At 43.1% G+C, this 22,091-nt stretch overlaps 1 protein-coding gene across 3 annotated transcripts; it reads right to left on the bottom strand.

Annotated features, from left to right (window-relative positions):
• Nucleotides 1-1,048: 1,048 nt before the first annotated feature.
• LOC128343469 (E3 ubiquitin-protein ligase TRIM7-like) lies at nt 1,049-21,070 on the bottom strand. 3 transcript variants are annotated; one of them, XM_053292592.1, is made up of 7 exons: nt 20,412-21,070; nt 15,204-15,299; nt 12,141-12,371; nt 7,462-7,484; nt 6,670-6,785; nt 5,141-5,176; nt 1,049-3,594 (listed from the first exon to the last, which is right to left on the bottom strand). In XM_053292592.1, exons 1-7 carry the CDS (start codon nt 20,955-20,957, stop codon nt 3,080-3,082), a joined length of 1,563 nt encoding a protein of 520 aa, XP_053148567.1. In that variant the 5' UTR covers nt 20,958-21,070; the 3' UTR covers nt 1,049-3,079. The 3 variants fall into 3 exon arrangements, with proteins under 3 accessions (XP_053148567.1, XP_053148568.1, XP_053148569.1); XM_053292593.1 differs by lacking the exons at nt 15,204-15,299; nt 20,412-21,070 and adding an exon at nt 13,807-14,009; XM_053292594.1 differs by lacking the exon at nt 6,670-6,785 and having other exon boundaries at nt 3,457-3,594.
• Between the last annotated feature and the right edge of the window lie 1,021 nt (nt 21,071-22,091).

Genomic DNA, 22,091 nt, shown 5'->3' with positions numbered 1-22,091 from the left:
GATTTCAAACGTTTGAGCAATTGTCGTCTTATGGCCACAATGAGGGAAATTATTCAAAATAGTCCAATTGAAATGAAAAGGGCAGGTTAAGCAATGCCTAACTTGTCCTTTTTAGCCTATTTTCCTTAAGGAAAGAAGCTTATGACATCACCTCTGGCATTCTGTGTCCATGTGTCCTCCTATCAACTTAGCAATGCCTGGACCAAAATGAACCAAATTGGGTACAGTTGCAGGGACACATATGGACACCTTAATGATGTGGTTTGTGATGATATCATCCACCCCAGTTCAAGATGGTGGACACCTAAACGTTTGAGGCACAAGTGGGCTAACTTATGAACCACCTGATTTGAACCAATTTGGGTACACTTGTGGGGACACATAGGGACACCTCAATGTTGTCATTTGTGGTGATGTCATCCACCCCAATTCAAGATGGCCGATGTGTGAATGTCTGAGGTGCGAGTGGGCTAACTTGTGGACTGCCTAACCGATTTGGGCCAAATTTGATGCAGTTGTAGTGAGTGACACAAAGGTACACCTCAACAGCATATTTTGTGATGTCATCCACCCCAGTTCAAGATGGCGGACACACAAACATTTGAGGTACAAGCGGGAACTGATTTGGACCAAATTTGGTACAGTTGTAGGAACACCTCAAAGGCATAGTTTGTGATACCATCCACCTCAATTAAAGATGGTGTGTGTGTGAACGTTTCATGCAAAAGTGGGCTAACTTGTGAACTGCCTAACCAATTTGGACCAAATTTAGTCTAGTTGTAGGAATAATGAAAGGAAAGTAGGCAGATCAGTTCTTACCAAAACTATTTGTAATCTCAGTGGGACTGCTTTAAGTAATTTTCCACATCATGTCATTCATGAATATTGTGAAGTTGGAAAGGATCAGTGACTGTGTATCCCAAATGCATGGTCCTTTATTTAAAATTATATGCTTCTCATCCACCCCTCATTCCCTGAGCCACATGTAGTTCAGGATAGCCTTTACAAGGTCAGTTTCCTTTGGAGGAAAGAGCACTAAAGACTTACGTTGTCTCTGTAATAATGAGTTTATTTACAAATATACAGACTGAGCAAGGATTACAAGGGCATAGAAGCAAATACATTGTAGGGTATTACACAGTTCTAAATTCATTGCTACATCAGCCCAGGTATTGACATGTTCAACTTTCCCTCTCAGCCATTTACTATCCTTGTCAACCACCTCTCTTGCTCCAGCTCATATTCAAGCATACCAGTTCCCACCCTGCAAATGGATGTGACTTTAAGACAGCAGTCTTATGCAAAGGCTGCAATCCTGTGCACAACTTCCTGGAAGTAAGCTCCACTGAATGCTGTGAGGCTTACTTCCAAGTAAACATGTGGAGAATTGAGTAGCAGAGAAGCATTCCAAGATGATTCAAGAGCAACCTAGCTGCCCATCCCACTAAACTGTATTAACAATGACCAAGACTAGGCAGAGAGCATGGCAAAAATAAGGTACATGAGGTGGGGGTGGGGGGAGAAGAGGAAATCAGGTCATGTCTTCAGGTTTTACTTGCAGAGGGCTTTCAACAATCAGCAGGTCTCAAAAGCCCGTTGGACAATCAGTTCTGTTTCATAGAATTAAAAAAAATCAGGTACAAAATACTAACAGACATGCAGTGTACAAATCATGCTTGCATCAAGAGCTAAAAGTGGAATCCATTACTTAAAATGGACTCCTCCACAGATAAGACAATGTCAAAGACATTGTGTATTTCCATACATGCATCAGCTTAATATCAAACTAACTGTCACGACCCCCTCCTCAAGAATCCTAGGAACTATCGTTTGGCAAGGGTGCAGAGAAGTCTCTAGAAGAAATCCTTAGACCCTCACAGAACTGTAGTTCCCAGGGAAGAGGGATCTGAATCCGTTTAAGTCTTTAGTGTAGATAATTCCACTGACCCAAAACAAGGGATTGTGTTCAAAGCAAGTAAATCCTGACTGAGCACATTGAAATCAGTGAAATAAGATAGTCATTGACTAAATTAATCCCATGAATTCCAGAGGAACTTGGTTGGGATTCACTTTCTTTGGATACAACCTGAGGTGGAGAAATGACTAGAAATGAAGCAAATACTCAGTATAAAATTTCAACATGCCCACACAATGGTAAGGAGAAAAACAGGTGATTGTTCTGAGTACTAGCACTGATATTAATCCTGCAGTAATATTGATTCATTGATTGATTGTTAAATTTGTATACCGCCTTTCATTAAAACAATCCCAAGGCGGTTCACACAAAAATTAAAACAAGACTATAAAAATTACACAGTTAAAATATTAAGCTAAAATATAAAAACATAGATCTGGTTAAAAAGATTTAAAATACAAGCATAAGATAACTATACAAAATACAAAGAAGCAGCAATAGAGACAATCATATAAAAGCTTGGGTAAAAAGCCAAGATTTCAGATGTAGTTCCAGCCCCATCACCTTTCAGGCACAACAATCCCATCTGTAAAATGGGGACACTATTATTATTTATTCATTTATTCATTCAATTTCTATACTGCCCTTCCAAAATGGATCAGGGCGGTTTACAGATAGTTGCCTATCTGAGGGCTGCCAAATGGAAGAGAAAACTATGCACCTCAATAAATATGTTCTTCTCTACTTTCAGGCACGCAAGAAAGAGATACATCTAGCACCAGTAACAATGGGACTTGGGGTAGGGAACAGCAGCTCACAGATCTATGACTAAATAAATCAAGGCCTAATTCACATGACCCTTGGGTGTCCATGGCAAATCAGTTGTGCAACCCACTGCCGTGCACAGGGCTTAGCTTTCAACGCATGCACACTGGTAAGTGCCATATTTTAACACGCCAGCAGAGGGCATGCACACCTAGCTTGCCACAACCTGGAGGCCCCTTTGCACAGGCTTTTCAAGTGCAGCTATCACATATCTCATAGTCATGTGATTAGGACCTCAGTTGTTCTCAGTGAATTCTTGGCAGGAAAAGTGAGTGGTACTTTGCTGTATGTGTGCATGCACATACACAGCCCAATACCTCAGCTCAACACCAATTCATTTCAGGAGCAAAGTTTAATGTAAGTTACAGTGGAGCAAACTGAAAAGAGTGGAAACACCCTTTCTGTGAAGGAGATGTTAAATGTAAAAATGTGCTGCATGTTCTCTGCATTGTAGAAAGACACCTCTTCTCCTTCATAGTCTAAGTAGACTCTAATTTTGTTGATCCTCTCAGTCAGGAAAATTGGAGTGCGCTGAGGGGTCGTAACAGCCCAAAACCGCCCACTATTTTGCTGCAATGCCCAGATACCCTCCTCAGGACAAAACTGAGTCAATCCTTTCCTTCGCACCGATTCCTTGGCCACTCCAAAGGCCCAACCATCTGCACTCCCCACTTCCACCTCCCAATAATGCCTCCCTGTCTTGAATCCCTCTGAAGCCAGAACTCGGGAATTGGTATCAAAGCGTTTGGGGTTGTCAGGTAGATCTTGCTTTCTGCAGCCCATCCTCACACTCTTTAGGTCAGCAGAGAGAATGAGGAGGTGGTTGGCTGTTTCCGGATCCAGAAGCAAGTCCTCTAGTGGGTAGGATAAAAGCATTAAAGAAAAGCCATCCATCACAAAAACTACAGCAATTATAAGCGAAAGATATATATACAGCAATTACAGGTCATAAAGTACATAATTCAAAATTGTGGTTTCACCATTTTTCATACATTTTGCATAGTGCTGAATTCTTTGCCATCAACATTCACTTTTTTACACTATGGTTATATATGTGTATAGCTAAATTGAGACACAACCTAACATCTAGACGAATGAAGTGTGCATGCAAAAGCACTGCAGAAGTGCTACAAAGGAAAGACAATTTTCATTGATCTTCAGAAGCCCATTGTGACTCCTGAAAATATGTCCCTGAGGGTCATGCAGCTCTCTGGGACATATTTTTAGTAGTTAGAGTCAGCTACAGAGGGAAAGGGAGCTAGATAGAAATTGTTCCTCCCCCATAACATGTGCTTCATGTTCACTGCACCTGTGCTTCATTAGTCTGGATGTTGGCCACAAAGAATAAGAAAACTGGATGGGTTCTTATGATCACATCAAGCCTGGCAGAAGGGGAACTGAGACATTCATATGGCATAAATGCTCCCAATTTCCAATCATAAGAACTCGGAAATGTTCATCAGTGTCGGGTTGATATTGTGCCAGTCCAAGCTCCTCCCAATGTCGTAATCTTAGATCTAATGTCAGGTGGAGGAGCAGTGTCTACCCATCACAGAAAAATTTCAGATTCTTACAATCAGAAATTGCGAGTGTGCACACCATAGAAATCTCCCAGTTCCCCTTGCAACAAATTTGATGTAATCATGAAAACCCACCCCATGTCTTTTATTGGACTTACTTGGATCAGTGGAGGAGGCTTGTGTCTTTAAGCTTCACAGAAATACTTCTACCTGATAAAAAGTTCTATAAAACTCAAAGTTTTCACTCCTTAAGGATTGCCTTCCCTCATATGAACCTACCTGTAATTAAGATCTAGGGATGTACACTAACCGTTCCAGCACCTCCTAAGGGAAGCACTGAAGTCTCGGGCACCCACAGCCGAACCGGTTCAGTGGGGCTTATTTACACTGAACCTCCTCTGTCTTTTTGTTGCCTATTCACTCAGTTTGCAGAGATCTTTTTGGAGATCTTTCACAATCTGCTTGCATTTTCTCTGAAAAATTTGATTTCATCTGCAAACTTGACCATTTGACTGTTCACCCCTAACTACAAAGAGTTTAACACTAAAAGGCACTAATAATGCTCATTTGAGGACCCCATTTTTCACTTCTCACCATTGTGAGAATTGTCAATTTATTCCTGCTCTCTGCTTCTAGTTTGTTATCCAGCTACCAGTCCATAAGAGGGCCTGTCCCATGTCTGCTAAATTTACTCAGAAGCCTTTGGAGAGGGATGTTATCAAGAGCTTTTTAAAAGTCCAGCCATGCGTCTATCATATCACTCCTATCCACATACTTGTTCTGTTTGAACATAGCAAGTCTGGCACATTCAAGATACTCTTTAAGTGTCTGTTTTAAATTATTCCGTTGTGAAAAGGTCTCTTTAGTTTCTAGCATTTACCTTTCTCACCTTTCCCCAGTTCATCCCGCAGATGATCTGAAAAGAAGAGGAAACATAGGAAATGAAAGTCATGACTAGAAGGCACCTGCAAAGTTTTAGTCCATAAAACACTCTCCTACCTTTCCTGCACCCTGTACATCCACCCCCTCTCTGACATGCTGCAATGGCTGCATACCAGACAGAGTGAACACTAGGAGATGTGATTTTCCCAGTGCTAATGACATGGGTTAGTATTAATGGGAAAACTACATTTCCCAGTGCTCCTTGCATCTAGCACACAGCCATAGGAGCACACCATGCATCAGAGAGGGGAGTGGGGAGAGGAGCAAGAAAAAGTAAGAGGTGGAAGGCAGCTTAGATTATTTATTTATTTATTTATTTATTTAATATTTGTACACCGCCCCAAGCTTCCATCTCTGAGCGATTTACAGCAAATCAAAACAGAAATTAAAACTTAAAACAATTTAAAACCACAAGACTAGTTAAAAAGCTTGGGTGAAATAAATGTGTCTTTAAAGACATTTTAAAAGTTGTCAGAGATGGGGTTGCTCTTATTTCAGCAGGGAGCACATTTCAGAGTCTTGGGCCAACAACAGAGAAGGCCCGTCCCTGTGTAGCCACCAAAAGAGCTGGTGGCAACTGCAGATGAACCTCTCTGGATGATCTCAATGGACAAAGGGGCTCATAGTGAAAAAGACATTCTCTTAAATACCCTGGAGTAATATGGTCTCTTTGAGGTGGCTTGGAGATGGACTTGCTGCCACATTCTGTGCCAACTGTAGTTTCTTGACTATGTACAAAGGCAGCCCCACATGGAGCACATTGCAGTAGTCAAGTCTGGAGGTGAGCAGAATATGTACTATTATTCTGAGGTGGTTTATCTAAAGGAATGAATGCAGCTGGCGTATCAGCCAAAGCCAATAGAAAGGACCTCTGGCCACTGCCTCAACCTGAGACACCAAGGAGAGGTTGGATCCAAAAGCACTCCCAGATTGTGTACCTGTTCGTTCTAGGAAAAGATTAATTTTGAATTTTTAAAAAAACTGAAAGAAGGCAGTTGCACACACTTCAACATCAGCCATTAAATATGCATGTGTAAGTTTGACCAACTGACCAGTTGTGATAATAACACTTAGGAACATAGGAAGCTGCCATATACCATTGGTCCATGTGTATTGTCTACACAGACTGGCAGCGGCTTCTCCAAGGTTGCAGGCAGGAGTCTCTCTCAGCCCTGTCTTGGAGATACCAAGGAGGGAACTTGGGAACTTTGCATCTAATCATGCAGGTGCTCTTCCCAGAGCGGCCCCAGGAATATCTTACAGTGGTCACATGTAGTCTCCATTCAAATGCAACCAGGGCAGACCCTGCTTAGCAAAGGGGACAATTCATGCTTACTACCACAAGACCAGCTCTCCTCCCTCATTCTCTACCAGCCTCAGAGTTTCCTTGCCAATATTGCATCTTATGCTAAAATACAACTAGATTTAGTGTTGATTTTAGTATTTTTTAGTGTTGATTTTCTTTACCTTTAAATTTCTTTAGCACTCCCTTGAGGACCACAGTCTTCAGAGAGAAATTGCAGATATGACCTTTCATATCAGAAGAAACAGGGATGGGCTTCTGACACTTAAGATCATCACTTCTAACATATTTTAAAAAATAGAAAGGAGATTACTGAACTGATATTTCTGAAACACAAAACAACTAAACTTTACCTCACCAAGTTTTCACCTATTAGGCCTAAGTTGCCTTAAACAGCTTCTCTCATACTCATGTGACCATCTTGTTAAGGCCCAAGAGAAAGTAGAGGAGAGACATTTGTAATGGAAATGAGCCTTCTAGCCAATTTTATATTTGCATTACAAAGCAGCTGGAGCACAAGCCTCTTTAAGCCTCCCATGTGAAATTACCCTTAGCCACTTTCTTTTGAGCCAGTCATTTGCTTAATTGAGTCTTCAGGGGAGAGAAGATTCAATTTCGCCCCAGTGACTTACAGCAAAGTCTTTGAGCTGAAGTGTATTCCATGCCACATGAATAAACAAAGTACAGCTCCCACCCAGTCCTGCCCTCATCTCTATCTGGCACCTCCCAACCGCACTGCCTCAGTAGGTGAAGGAAATCACAGACTGTCAAGGAGGAGAGGGATCAAATTCCCACCCAAAGTAGTTATAAGGAGTCGGGCATTTGTGCTGACCCAAGGGAGGCATGCCACAGCCTGGAACATATCTCTGTAACTGCATTTCTCTGAATGACTGTCACTGACCTTTCAGCTGGTTCATGAGCAAAGAACAAGAGAGGGTGAAAATGCAGCTCCATACCTGATAATGGCACTCGTCACATCCTAGAAGGGGGTAAAGACAAACAGGTGGTGGGTGGTGGCCCCAATCACATTCTCCACAATGATAAATCCAAATTCAGTGTTCTAGGTTCTGTTTCTCCCCCCACCATTTCTCCTCTCTCAATCAACTGGACTTGTATTATTGAGATCATCAACTGGAGGCCAGCAGAACTGACCCTAAATGACTGCACCACATATTGCCAAGAGACATATCCCAGGATCCTTTGCCATGTCGCAGACAAAGCTGGGCAGACACAACTCTGAGTTTGTATAATGTAAAAGTTGTGCTCCCATGTACTCCAGGGGTACACCTTTTATAACACATAACAATTGGCATCTCTAAAAATATGTTAAAATGTTAGTTGCCAGCAAGGCCCAGTGGTTGTTCAATCTTACCCTAAAAGCCACACATCAGCTTGGCCTGACTTCTTAATCAGAGTGCAATTGGCGAGCAGAGCCTCAGACAAATAATCAGTCAGCAGGAAATTGCTCTTTCAGATATCTAGAATATTTCAAGTCTGATTGAAGCTATTTCTGGAGATATCTTTTTCCTGGCTTCCCCCCAGTATTCTTCACAGTATCAAGCCATTATAAACTTCCAGGACCCCTTTTCAATCATTCATGGAGACTGATGCAGATTCCAGGCCAATCCTGGAGGTTTGGCAACCCTAACCTGGAAGGGTACCCCCATTTAACTTACAAAGGGCTTATCTCTGGCTACAGTAATGATGAAATACGAAAATATGACTGATGCACAAGATGGAGGGAATATAAGTAGCTTGATTCACATAACCACTGGGAACATGATAGCTCCTTGAAAATCCAATCCCAGCTCCCAACCTATGTTTTAACTATAATGTGCATCTACCATCTCATGCAGCCACCTAATGGCACAGCAGGGAAATGACTTGACTAGCAAGCCAGAGGTTGCTGGTTCAAATCACTGCTGGTATGTTTCCCAGACTATGCAAAAACACCTATATTGGGCAGCAGCAATATAGGAAGATGCTGAAAGGCATCATCTCATACTGTGTGGGAAGAGGCAATGGTAAACCCCTCCTCTATTTGACCAAAGAAAACCACAGGGCTCTGTGCGCACCAGGAGTCGACACTGACTCGACGGCACACTTTACCATCTCATGCAAGACTTAGATTCTGGCATGCCACAGCAAAGTGTGTCTTTTTGTACACTCTGATTTATGCTGAAAGCTGAGTGCTGTGTTTCGCTGGAAACTGGCAAAGGAGTTAAAGTGGTTGGCCTACAGCTGCCAAGCATGCTGTGGGGGCTTTACCTCCCAAGCATGCTGTGGGGGCAACGTCTTCAGTGTAGAAGTGATGCCTGCCTGCTGCGCTAAGCAGCATGATTGAGTTTCATCCCCACCACCTCCAGCATTTTGTCTCCTCCAGAAATGGAGCAGACGAAAGGGGAAGAATTTAGTGGATGGAGGAATAAAAAGACAGTATGCAATCAAACTGCTGGAGTTTGCACAAAAGCATCAGTGAAGAGAGTTCTCCCCATCACGGCTTCTCTGTGAGAAGCAATTTGATTCCAGCAGTTTGATCACGCATTCTCTTTTTCTCCCTGGTTCCAGACAGTGGAAGCTTCCCTATAGGGGCCAAGTATGGTTGACTGTTACTGGTTGCCAAATATTGATCTGGGCGCTTTCCAGACTAGACCCTACAAGGGGGTCAGGACATATCTCAGAAGTGTGCTTCCACACTTCCTGCGCTGTGACACTGCAGTCCCTACGGAGACAGCAGGGTGCCGTTCACATTTCTAATGCCTTGTTGCGAATTTAATAGCTGCGATGTGGAGCAAGGAGGACGTCGTACATCCGTGTGAAACGGCTGCTGTTTTTTCGGGTGGTTAGCTGCTGCGAGACTGCTCCCCCTGCTGTTTACGTTCTGAATGCGACTTACCCGAACAGAGGCATTTTGCTGCTGTTCCAGCAGCTAGTCTGGAAAGCACCCTAGAGGATGAACTGAACACATCTTTGTTGGGAAGCAAGGACTTGTGGTCAATCGATCTTGTGAATGCTTCAGCACATGTCCAAATCATAGCTTCGCAGGTGGTTGTTGTTATTTTATTATTATTATTATTATTATTATTATTATTATTATTATTATTATTATTACATTTATATCCCGCTCTTCCTCCAAGGAGCCCAGAGCGGTGTACTACATACTTGAGTTTCTCTTTCACAACAACCCTGTGAAGTAGGTTAGGCTGAGAGAGAAGTGACTGGCCCAGAGTCACCCAGCTAGTTTCATGGCTGAATGGGGATTTGAACTCGGGTCTCCCCGGCCCAGAATGATGTGAGCCTCAATGTAGACACATGTTGAACCATGTCCTAGAGATAAGGTTCCAGAATGCTAACTGTGCCCAAAGCTTTACGGGATCAGAGGTGGCAAGCCCTGAACACCAGGTGCTATGGAACACCAACAGGCAAAAGCCCTCTTTTCCCCACTTGCAGGATTCCCAGATGCATCCCTGCCCTCTTTTCTGCCCTCTTTTCCCCACTTGCCCTCTTTTTCTGCCCTCTTTTCCCCACTTGCAGGATTCCCAGATGCATCCGGTTGGCCACTTTGTGAAGCAGCATGCTAGACTGGATGGTCCCTTTGGTCTGATCCAGCAGGTTCTTATGAAGGTGTTCAAGATGACATCCCTAAGAGAATATGTGACAGCTAGTCCCAACTTCTTAACAGCAGCCACTTTCAGAAAGGAATGCTGCAGCCTTTAAATAGGGCCAAGAAACCAGATATACTCTGTGCCATGGAAACATCAGATGTAACTTAAGAGCAGCGAGGAGTAGAAAAAATCATGACCAAAGACCATGCACTAAAGGCTATGCTCCAAAGAGCACAGCTTTTCTGCACAGCAATTTTAAAATGACAGAAAAAAATGATATTTTATTGAATAGGATGGGTTGCCTCCACTGCAACGCAGAACTTAGCAAATACTGTTTCCATATACAGTTGGTTGATATAATGGCGATGCAATACACATGATGGATCTTCTACAATACTTCTCTCCAGACCCTTTTTTATTGCATAAGTCAAAACATAAAAAGGGAACTGCAGCAAAGAACAGATGTTTTGATGTATATATGTCAGCTTCAGTGTACTGAAGCTTATACAATTGGTTTTAAACTGTCTCAGCCATGCATCGTAGAGGCTGTTTAATTACATTCACTGTAAATAGTAGGGTTGGGTTGCCAACATTTTTACCAACCCCTGCTCCTGCACCTTTAATAACAGCTTGATCTGCTGATATTAACGTGGCAATCCCAGTCAGTGCAGAAAACAAAAACCTACATGTATTTACATCAGTTGACAGCTACAAATGGAGAATTCATTCTTTTCCCACAAGCCTTGTTAAGCAATATTCCCAACCACGTTCTCTTTTGCATGAAATATACTCTCTTCTCTACTGTACAAATATATCAGTGCTGTTTCCTTGGTCATCTCAGCTCTCTTTAATATTCCCTTGGAATCACTCCAGCAACTTCAGTCCCACTGGGCTGTTGCAATGTCTGAAAGAACTAGTTGGAGTTGTTGTGCTGTCGAGTCGGTGTCAAATCCTGCCGCCCACAGAGCCCTGTGGTTGTCTTTGGTAGAATACAGGAGGGGTTTACCATTGCCTCCTCCCACACAATATGAGATGATGCCTTTCAGCATCTTCCTATATCACTGCTGCCCAATAGAGGTGTTTCCCGGAGTCTGGGAAACATACCAGTGGGAATTCGAACCGGCAACCTCTTGCTCCCTAGGCAAGTTACTTCTCCGCTGTGCCATTGTACTCTCTAAATATACACATATTATGACTTCTAGGTTCTCTAGTTAAAGGTTAGCACTTAGGTACAGACAGCTCCCTAGCCTAAAACTTTGGAGAGCTGCTGCCTCTTCCTGGGAGCACACAGGAACTTCATATGTTCATTATATTACAGGGGGGGGATTAGACCTCAATGGCAAAGCACCTACTTTGCATGTAGATTTGGGGCTCCATCCCTGGCATTGTGAGATAAGGCTGGGAAATAGTCAGACCAGACCCACCCCCCATTTGAAACCCTGCAAAACTGCGCTAGGTGGACCAAGGGTCTCTGACTCAGTAGAAGGCAGCTTCCTATGTTCATGTTGCTTTTCACATCTATGCTGCCTAAATAACTAGGTGGTGGACGTACAATCTGAAAAGGCTAAAAAAAACCCCTGGGCTTACAATATAATTTAAACAAAGAACAAAGCATTGAAAATACTAAAAGCTATCAGGAGTTGCCGTTTTGGTCTGAAATTTATTAGTCACGGGAAGCACCTTAGTATAATAGATTCCTCTGTTCTGGTCAATTCTACTCCACTGGCGCTTAAAAGCAGACACACAGAATAGCAATCGTGTTTCTTGAGATGGGCACGAGTCAAAAGCCCTACTCAGACATCATGTTGTAACTGTGTCCAGCTGTCTGTACACATGTACATGGTTTTGTGTGAATGACTGTACTTGCTTTCATATTTAAAAGAGAACAGACCTCTGTTGTGCAGTTCATCAGACTTTCATTTGTGATGCTGAACTGTGGCTGCTGATGCTATTGAATCTGCCTTGGTATGAAAATTCTGGCATTCTTGGTACAAAAAGTACTTGGGTGTGTGCCCAGTTGTAAGTCTTACCTTGAGGAAATCAAGCACTGGCTCCTGGATTTTCTCCTCCAAGTCAGCAATGAGTTTGTTGAGGAGAGAGATCTCCTTGGAGAGCTCCGTGATGTTCTCATTCTGCCTCTTGGTGATGCCCTTCTCCATCTTGTCCAGTTGGCCCAATAGGAGCTGCTCTTGCTCATGCAGAAACTGACGCAGCCCCTCAAATTCAGAGAGGACTTTCTGTCGCTCAACCTCTATCGTTTTCTTTGAGAGAAAAGAGATTGCCCGTTAGAAAGAGGGCTACCATCACCAAATGATCTAAAGGGAATAAAACCTTCGTCCACTGAAGTCAGACTATGATGCAGGCATCAGGGTAACCCACCGGCTTCCTTTTCCTTCTGGGATTTTGGTGGGCACAGTTTATTTCATCGTGTCATCACTAGGGTGCTGAAAGCAGCAACCTCTCCTGCACAATGCTGAATGCAGACACTCCTGCCCTCTGGTTGCCCTAACAGGTAACCCTAAAAACCAAAAAGCATATCTACACATATCCATTCCCACAGTCTTGCCAATATGGGCAGGGACCCAGAAGGGCTGTACATCATCAGGAAGGCTCTAGAACAGCTCTGCACCATCAAGCTAAAAGTGGAATACTAACCAAGTACCTTAGCACTGACTTGACACATCCCGTTTTTGCCATTCCAAACAGAAAAATCTCTGGTGCGGTGCCATATGTGACTGGTGGACTGCATTCAGCTTGGTAGGTCAGAAGTTATGCAGGCCCCAGCTAAAGTATACTCATGACTTAGCATTAAATGTTTATTTTTGGTATTTCCCCCGCCTTTAGTCTGTTATGATTTAATGTGTTGTGTGCTTTTATTTCATGTTTTAATGTTACGTTATGAGCCTCCCAGAGAACAATTTGTTATGGGGCTAACAAATAAATTTTATTAATTATTAATATTATTATTACTACTACACCCACACATGCCATGCCTTTCATAAATGCATCCCATTTTTGCCTTTTAAGAGCTCCTGTGTTGTTGTTGTTGCTGCTGCTATTGCTGCTTTTGTTGTTACTGGCACAGCTTATATGTCCTAATCAACTTCATGACATGCAGAAATTCTTCAGGTAGTTAAAATGCAATGCATGGAAAAACTTAACTACTTAAATGTCTGTCTGTCTGTTATATAAGAGGAACAGAACTTACTCTTCCCAGGAAAAAAGGTTGTTTGTTTATAATAACCTTATTTGTTGTAGCACTAGTGGGGTTTCAGGAAGCAACTAAAAACTCCAGCTGAAGTTAAGGAAAAACTGATTGCTGTTAGATGGAGGATGGTTCACAGCTACTGAGGACAGATGAGAAAAGAGAGCAGAAAAACAGGAAGTATTACATCAAACAGGAGGGAGAAAAGCTGTACTCTCTTTTTTAATTGTTTAACATCAATGCAACATTTCTGCGATTCCCACATTTATGTCTTGTATAGCATCTCCTTCAATGACCTTTTAGAATTGTGTTAATGAAGACAACTTTTAAAAGAGAGGACTTTAGAAGCAATAATATGTTTAGTCAATAGATGGTAGCAGAGGATAAGAAATTCTCAATGGTGTCCAGTTTCAAGGCAAAGATGCTAAATTGTGCATAATTTTCCCTAACCTTTCACCTAGATATAGGGATTGGCTGCATTATGAATTTACCATGGCCTGGTTCAGTGCTGAATTAATGCTGATGTAACCAACATCTGCTCCAGTGTCTCCCCCGTCAAATGTGCCATAATGGCCAGGTGGATGCTCCTGGGAAGTTCACAAGCTGGCATGATGGAGAGTCATGTTTTGCTGTTTGTCCCCAGCATCTGGTAATCAGGAGTATATTGCCTCTAAACATGGAAATACCATCATTTGCCATCTTGTGTACCTTTGTAAAGAAAGACAGGATATAATCCAGAAAAATAGATAGGGGATTTCTAAACCATCAGTCAAATAAAAAAGTTTCCTGAGTTCCACAAATAAAACAATCATACTAAATGATGAATAAAACAAAGTCTACCTATAGATTTGGTTTTTATTAATTGTTATTATTTGCAAACCATCTTGATTTTAAAAATGGTATATAAATCAGATAGGTAGATAGATTCTTAACAGTTGTTCATTGAAATTTATAGGCTTATGCCCCATTCAGACATTATATTGCTTTTGTATGAACAATACAAAATGTGTAGGCTTAAGCCCTATTCAGACATACATGTTTTTGTATGAATGACTGTACCTACATTCATCGTAAAAGTCAACCTGGGTACAGGTCCTTCAAATGCATGGTTTAGATAGAAAGTTTACTGCTGTACCCCGTGTTCAACATGACATGTGAATAACTGTACCTGCATACAGGGTACACTTGTACAAATGTTGAACAGAATGTGTGCATACAGCTTTATTCTCTGTTGATCTGCCTAATCATTTTTTAAGAACACTATATAAACAAATGGTGATCACAAAAAAATTCACTCATAGTTTTTTTAATCTCCTGTCATAAAAAAGATACAGCATACAGAACACCTAAATTTTAAATCACACTTTTTATTCAGTGGTAAGCCTGAAATGGTTTCCCCAGCTATAGGTTGGGGATTACACATTCCCCATTGCATTCCAATTCTGTGTAATCCAGAAGCAACTGGGAAGCACATTTAGGTTCCCTTTTCTGAGGGTACAGACAGCAAGGGAGAGGAAGCAAGAGAAAGAGCGAAGATGTGGCAAGGAATATAAATGAGTAGGGCTCTCATTGGCCAACTGGCATTTGGAGGGCAAATCTTGACCATAAGCTGCCAGTTGCAGACGGGTGCTAGAACTAACTCTAGAGTTGCCAACTTCTATCCTAGGATTTCAATTGTAGCTTAATATGCAGCAATAAGAAGGTGATAATAATTACCCCCCTTCTTTATTTGCTAATTTCTGTATACCAAGGTGCAGTGAAAGGCACAGAATCAGGTCAAGGCAATCCTTTCCCCCCCCTGGCCAATTGGCAGCCCTCCCTAATTCTTTCACAGCTCCTTGCCATAGATCCATATGTTACTAACTTATAAGTTAGGACAAACACCCACCAAAAGATCCTGGCTTTTCTTGTCATCCTGCGTTTTGAATTCCAGAAGTTCTTGTCTCTCTTTTTTCAAGAAATCCAAACGGCTCTGAATTTGTTCCTATGATTAAAAGCAACATTATGGTTGTTGTTTAAGAGTCTTTTTCCAAGAAAGGAGCCAGTAATCACACATGGGGAAAAACAAGCCCATTAACACATTTTATACAGAGAGAAACAAAAGTGAAGGCAGAGAGTTCTGTTGTATGTTCTTGCTGCATCAGGCTGCTGTTCACAGTCAGTATAAAACTCACAGAGCCTGTTAGCACAGGGCTCTCAAACTTGGATCCTCAGGACATGGTTGGACTACAACTTCCATCATCTCAAAGGCCATTGTGACTGGGGATGATAGAAGTTGTAGTTCAACAACACCCATGTCTGAGAGTCCCTGGGCTAACATAGACAATACTGCATAAGCTATAGGAACAAAAAATGTGATGGAATTGTGCTGGGCCAGACCGGATCCCATAGGGAAGGAATCCAGGCTCAAAAATCCTGTAAGAATGTGATGAGGAAAACCCTGCCTAGAGAACAAGAAGAGCTTGCTTCTCATGCAGCAACTGGAGCCTTGCCAGGAAAACTTGTGGACAGGGGTCTGTGCCATATTGTGCAGGACTCAGAGTCTGGTAAGGGGTTGCATTGCATTTCTGAAGTTGTGTTAGGAACATAGGAAGCTGCCTTGTACCAAGGCAGACCATTGGTCCATTTAGCTCAGTATCATCTACACTGACTAGCAGTAGCTCTCCAAGGTTTCAGACAGGAGTTTTTCCTTGGCTTACCTGTAGATGCCAGAGAGTGAACATGGGACCTTCTGCATGCAAGCAGATGCTCTAGCATTGAGCTTGGCCCCATCTCCTAAGGGGAATATCTTACAGCAGACAGTGCTTACATGTAGTCACCCATGCAAATGCAAACCAGGGCATATTCTGCTTAGCAAAGAGGACAATTCATGTTTGCTACCATACTGCAGGATCAGTGTTCACAGAGGTGTGTGGGGCTGGGTGCCTTGAGCCACGAGTGTCGCTAAGTGTCAACCCACAGATCAAGCTTGGCTTGGAGTAATCCAAAGCAAAGAGTGGTTGCAGCTGCTAACTATGCCTCCTGCTCCGCTGCTCCATCTGGCAGCCTTGCCAACCACATGATGAGGATTTGTTGCCTCTGCATTTTGATTTCTAAAATTAGATTTGCTGGACTGAGCTGCATCTTGAAGCCACACCGTCTGCCTTGGAAGACTCAAGGCCTCATCTCATCACATACGTGGCCTTGGAGTTATGACAAAGAGGGAGAGGCACTCCACCACAGGATTCAATTTGTTGTTGTTTCACACGCTGCCACATCAAATACTGATAACAGGTTCCAGCGACAGATAAAACTGAAGCTGAGCCAGAGCTTAGCTCCGGTGAGACCTGGTTCAGATTGAGCCTGGGTTATCTTCTAATACAGGGGCTCCCAATCTGTGGTACTCCTGATGTTGCTGAACTACAACTCCCATCATCCCCAGCCACAATAAATCGTGGCTGGGGGTGATGGGAGGAGTTGCAGTTCAGCAATATCTGGCGTACCACAAGTTGGAAATCCCTTTTCTAATGCATTAACCTCAGTGGAAAGTCCATGCAAGGATAAAGGAGGGTAATGTAGGTCAGCGATTCTGAATGCAAGTTCACATTTTTGCATTGCTAACAACAATAGCCACAAGGTGTGTCCCTCCGAGTTTAGTTCCCATTTCATGGCTGGACCAGGTCGCACCAGGATTTACCCCACTGGGTTGTGCTTGGTGCCAGCACTCAGTGATGACCATGTGAACAGTTTCACACATTCCTCTTATCAAGCGACAACTGCAATTAACCTGTGATTCATGCAGTGTGAAAATTTACACAGCAGGCAAAACTCACAGTAAGTTGTAGTTATGCTGGGCCAGTTAATCTGCGGGTCACACAATGCATTACACAGGAAACCCATCACTGGATATCCTAAGAATGGCAACCTCAAGGAAAAATTGATTGATTGATTGATTGATTGCTGTGTCAACTCTTAGTGACCACATAGATTGATTCTCTGCAGGATGATCTGTATTCATCATGGCCTTTAAGGTCTCTCAGTGGTGCATTAATTGCTGTTGTAATCAAGTCCATCCACCTTGTTGCTGGCTGTCCTCTTTTTCTCTTTCCTTCTACTTTGACAATGGCAACCTCAAATTTGATCAACGCAATAGTGCTGAAGGAGGGGTGTTCAATCTTTCCCCTCATTCACGCCATTTCCCTGATATATTAATTATATTTATACAGTATTCCACCTTACTTCAAGGTATCTTGTCAATTCCCTAATAGTCTCCCATCTGATTACTGACCAGATCCAGCCCTACTTAGCTTCATCAAAGTTGCTCCTCAATGTGCCTTCAGACCATAAATCCTGACCTAAGTCACATAACCTTCCACTGAAGCTGCTTTTTAAGCCCTAATTGGAGTGGGGCAGGATGAGTGGAATACAGCTATTCTTCCACACACCCCCACCCATATCTGCATTAAAATAAAAACAAATTTGTCAGGATCTTCTGCATAATGTGCATTTTGGGAAGTGTTAATATTATTAAAGTTTATTCTAAGTTAACATTTAGATCAATGTTAAAGTTAACATTTGGATGGGCCATCTGTGTAAGAGAGGGGTTGCAGTAACAGGCTGGACAGAGTTCATGGTGCAACTGTGTCCTCTTTTTTCATGCCTTCCAGGAGGGAACAGCCCTCTCCCCTTCAAACCTATCTGTTACCTTTATCAGCTGTAGATTCTATTTTAAGTAACTATTTACAGTGATGATCTGAACAGAGAGCTTGGCGGCTGCTCTCCAGAGAGACTCCGGGTCAACCTGGGATCTTATTCCCACTTTGGGAAGCCTCCCTCCCAGAAATAGATCAGGAATTTAGTTACTTGTTTAACCTTTTCCCATCTGGCAAGGGCAGCCCCGACAAGTGCACGTTTGCAGTCATTCCCACAGTAGGAAATCCATACTTTGCTATTCCAGAAGCCAAGTTTGAACCAAGATCGAGACTTCTCTTGTGCACGCCCTGGAAGTCTATGTAGGGCCAATTCAGACAATGGCCCGGCCAGTCCATTTAAATGTGTGTTGGAGGAGTGCACCTGTTCAGAATGGGCCAGTCAGAGTATTGTCCTAGTGGACCAGAACAAAGCTGTAGCCTTCAACATTTGCTACCAGCTTTTGTCCTTAACAGAGGCTTAATGTGTACTTTTCATACTTATTATTTTCAGTATTTGTGTGCTACAATTCAGTAAACAATACCCATATGGTAGTTATCAGATTAGGGTCCTAACTAAGTGGCAAAGCAATGCATGTACATGCATGTAGAAGGTCCCAGGTTCAATCCCTGGGAAAGACTGCTGTCCAATGCCACGGAGAGACCCTGCCAGTCAGTTTAGACAATACTGAGTACGATGGACTGTCCGAATCAGTACAAATGCAGCTTCATGGGTTCTGATGATAATGCGTATCTACATACAGTGAAAAGCTTCACCTGTTGATTCTTGTCTATTAAGTTGTTGTTCAAGGAAAAGGCCAAATTGTTGTTTTCTGGCCAGCAAGCAACCCTACAGACTAATTATTTGGGGACATTTTGGTCATACTACAATAAAGGGCATGCATTTCTTTTTAAAATCATAGGTGGGAAGAAACAAGAAGAGTGTCCAACCCTTGTTTTGAGGTGGACACTCAGCCACCTGTCCTCCACCACTCAACCCAAGTGACAGTATCCCAGAAGCACCACATCAATATTGATATGGGAGTCAGGGCCTTCTTGGTGGTAAACTGTATATGGTTAGTACTGCACCCTATGCATTTGATACTCAGTTGCTGTGTGGTGCTAACTATAAAGATTCTCTTTATAGTTACTTACTTCAGGGCAGAAGTACATATTACTTGTAGTCCCAGGACTCTTAATTTAAAAAAAAAAAAAATCTTTTATACACTGCACTCAGTGAGGTTGCAATTTGAAGGAGAATAGTGGGGCTCCCCCCCCCACTTTCTCCTCACACCATTCTTCTACCATGAAAGCCACTGCAGTGTATTAGTGAGACTCAGTGTTAGATTTAGGCTGAGAAGACCCTAGTTCAAATCTAGGGAGCTATTCCCCACCCCCGCAACTCAGCCATGAAAACTCATTCCCTCTCAGCCTAACCTACCTCACAGGGTTGGTGTGAGGATAAAATGGTGCAGTGTGTGCTGCCCTGAGCTACTTGGAGGAACGTTTGGATGAAACATGCAACAAATAGCCACTGAAAATCACCACCAGCTAGCTGTTTTTACCCCAAAGAGCAAAGAGACATATTTTAAAAGTGGTGATTCTCTTTATTTAGCAGGGGGAGAGCAACTGGCCCTACCCATCCCCAGCACAGCATCCCTCCAGTGGCTGTTGCTGGTGCCTATCTTATTTCTTTTTTAGATTGTGAGCTCTTTGAGGGACAGGAGCCATCTTATTTATTTATATCTATGTAAACCACTTTGGGGACTTTGGTTGAAAAGCGGTATATAAATATTCGTTGTATTCGTAAAAGGCATGTTCACAATACACAATACTCCCACATCAGCTATGGTTTGGTCCTTACTTGAACAGTCCAGGACACAGCCTGGCCATACTTGATACATCTGACATATCATGGTGTTGCGGGATGGACTATATGCCCTTCAGGATATTTCAAGCTAGGCTTTGCTAATCCTCCAGGACTGGCCTGTGGACTCCAGCAACCTGCATTGATCCCCAGATCAGTCCTAGAGATTTTAATGCTTAATATTGTGAAAAAGATGAGGGAGGGGGTAGAATCTCCAGGAATAGCTCCAGTCAGAGTTGGAAATCCTAGTTCTTGCTAGAGAGCAGGAGGCTGTTGGTTCAAATCCCCACTGGTATGTTCCCAGACTATGGGAAACTCCTATATCGGGCAGCAGCAATATAAGAAGGTGCTGAAAGGCATCATCTCACACTGTGTGGGAGATGGCAATGGTAAACCCCTCCTGTATTCTAACAAAGACAACCACAGGGCTCTGTGGTCACCAGGAGTCGACACTGACTCCATGGCACAGCCTTTCCTTTCCTTTGCAGGTATGTGCAAATTTGCTTGCCAAAGCTACTCAGAATATCCATGCCCCAGACAGAAAAGACAAATGGACAGATACCTTGTACTCCTGGGCTGCCTCTTCTACAGGCACCACAGCATGAGGCCGGTGGTCCCGAGACCGGTCACACACCACACAGATGGTCTTCTGGTCATCTTTGCAGTAGAGTTTCAGAGCTTCCTTGTGCTTTTCGCAGAGCCCGTCCTCCTCAAGGCCCTTTGTGCCATGCAGGATGAACTGGCTGATGATCTCAGACATGTTGGCCAACTGTCTGTTGGGTCTGAAGTTCCTTTCCTTGAAAACCTCTCTGCATTGAGGACAGGGGAATTCTCCCTCCAGACTCTTCCAGCTCTTGGAGATGCAGGCTCGGCAGAAATTGTGTCCACACTCGATGGAAACAGGGTCTCTGAAATACTCCAGGCAGACAGAGCAAGTGGCTTCATCTTGAAGGTTCCCTGGGAGAAAGACAGCAGCCATGGCTCCTTCCTGGCAAGCAGGAGTGTCGTCGTCTTCTTCTTCTCTAGCTACATACAGGGTGCGAATGCTTGGCACGAAACAGAAAGTGGCTGTTCCTGTGCCAGAAACCAGCTGGTGTCGCGAGATCATCTCAGGAGTTTCTGGTTTCTTAAACTGGCAACAGGTGAGTCACCGAACTAGATGCAAACTGTTTAGGCCTCTTTAGGGTTTAAAGGAGAGAGAAAAACCCAGCACTAGGCCGCATTTAGGTAGAGGAGAGAGAACAGAAGATTCCAGGGCCAGCGTGACTGGTAGTGTTTAATCAGTATCAGCAGGGCTGGGAACAGTGATTCATTTCTAACATTAGAGCTGGGAAGGTTCAAGCTTGCCAGAAAAATCATTTCCTCAGACTTGGAAGCTGTTCCCAATAGACCCAGACAGTTTGGCTCTATAGAGCCTGCTATACCATGCAAGAGCACATCAGCCAGTAATGTTGTATGTGTACAAGCTGCGAAACTGCAGAAACGTTACACAAGAGTAAGCCCATGGGCCCTCTGTAATGTCATTTGCACCACTTTTGTGTTTGCAGGCACCCAGCATTACTGGGCTGACATACCCTTGTGGGGCATGTCAGCCACTCAGTCCTGAGGGGAATGCACAAACTCAAAAGCAACCTTTATTACTTAGTTTATTTATTTATTTTCCATGTTTCAGGGACCAGGCTAACTCTTCGTACTTGTAAACAGTTTTCAGGACTATAACTTTCGGAACTCTGGCTTGGAGGAGAGGAAGGGGCAGTATGGGAGGAAATTTCTGAAATTGGATATACTCTGAATCTCAAAGATCCACAAACAATATAATCCCCACTATGTGACAGATTACTGTGTTTCCTTGATAATGATAGAAAGGTGTTCTGCACATCCTCAGAGGCACCAACTTCTTCCTTCTCATGTTTCAGAGCCAAGATGTGGCAGCCCTGTCTAATTGCAAGATAGCACCTAAGAAAATTTATAGTATATCTTATAGCAAGATAGTACCTAAGAGCAGAAATTCTCTGGTCCAGATCTAGAACTGCCAAAAGTTTACTTGGTGGCCAAGCCACTGTTCTCTCAACCGGATCCCTTCCCTCAGTTCTGCAGGGAGGGGATAATAATACGGTTCTGCCTCTTTGGGGATTGCTGAGCTAATTCATTGTGTAGTACCTCCAAGCACTGCAGAACACCGCTGTATAAATATTAAACTTTCTTAGTGAAGTCAGCATTCATATCCTAGAATTCTACAATT

The sequence above is a fragment of the Hemicordylus capensis genome, chromosome 2, assembly GCF_027244095.1.
Source record: "Hemicordylus capensis ecotype Gifberg chromosome 2, rHemCap1.1.pri, whole genome shotgun sequence".
Taxonomy (NCBI): Eukaryota; Metazoa; Chordata; class Lepidosauria; order Squamata; family Cordylidae; genus Hemicordylus; species Hemicordylus capensis.
The sequence above is the reverse complement of the archived record's forward strand: the minus strand, read 5'-3'. Positions and strand labels throughout refer to the sequence as shown.

What these genes read in the sequence shown, in the direction of transcription:
- LOC128343469 (XM_053292592.1), bottom strand. Translation starts at nt 20,957, where the DNA reads ATGATCTCGCGACACCAGCTGGTTTCTGGCACAGGAACAGCCACTTTC. An exon ending in CAGTGCTTGATTTCCTCAAG is followed by an intron (nt 7,485 to 12,140) that starts GTAAGACTTACA and finishes ACCCCCTTCTAG; the next exon opens with GATGTGACGAGTGCCATTAT. An exon ending in ACTGGGGAAAGGTGAGAAAG is followed by an intron (nt 3,595 to 5,140) that starts GTAAATGCTAGA and finishes CCTACCCACTAG; the next exon opens with AGGACTTGCTTCTGGATCCG.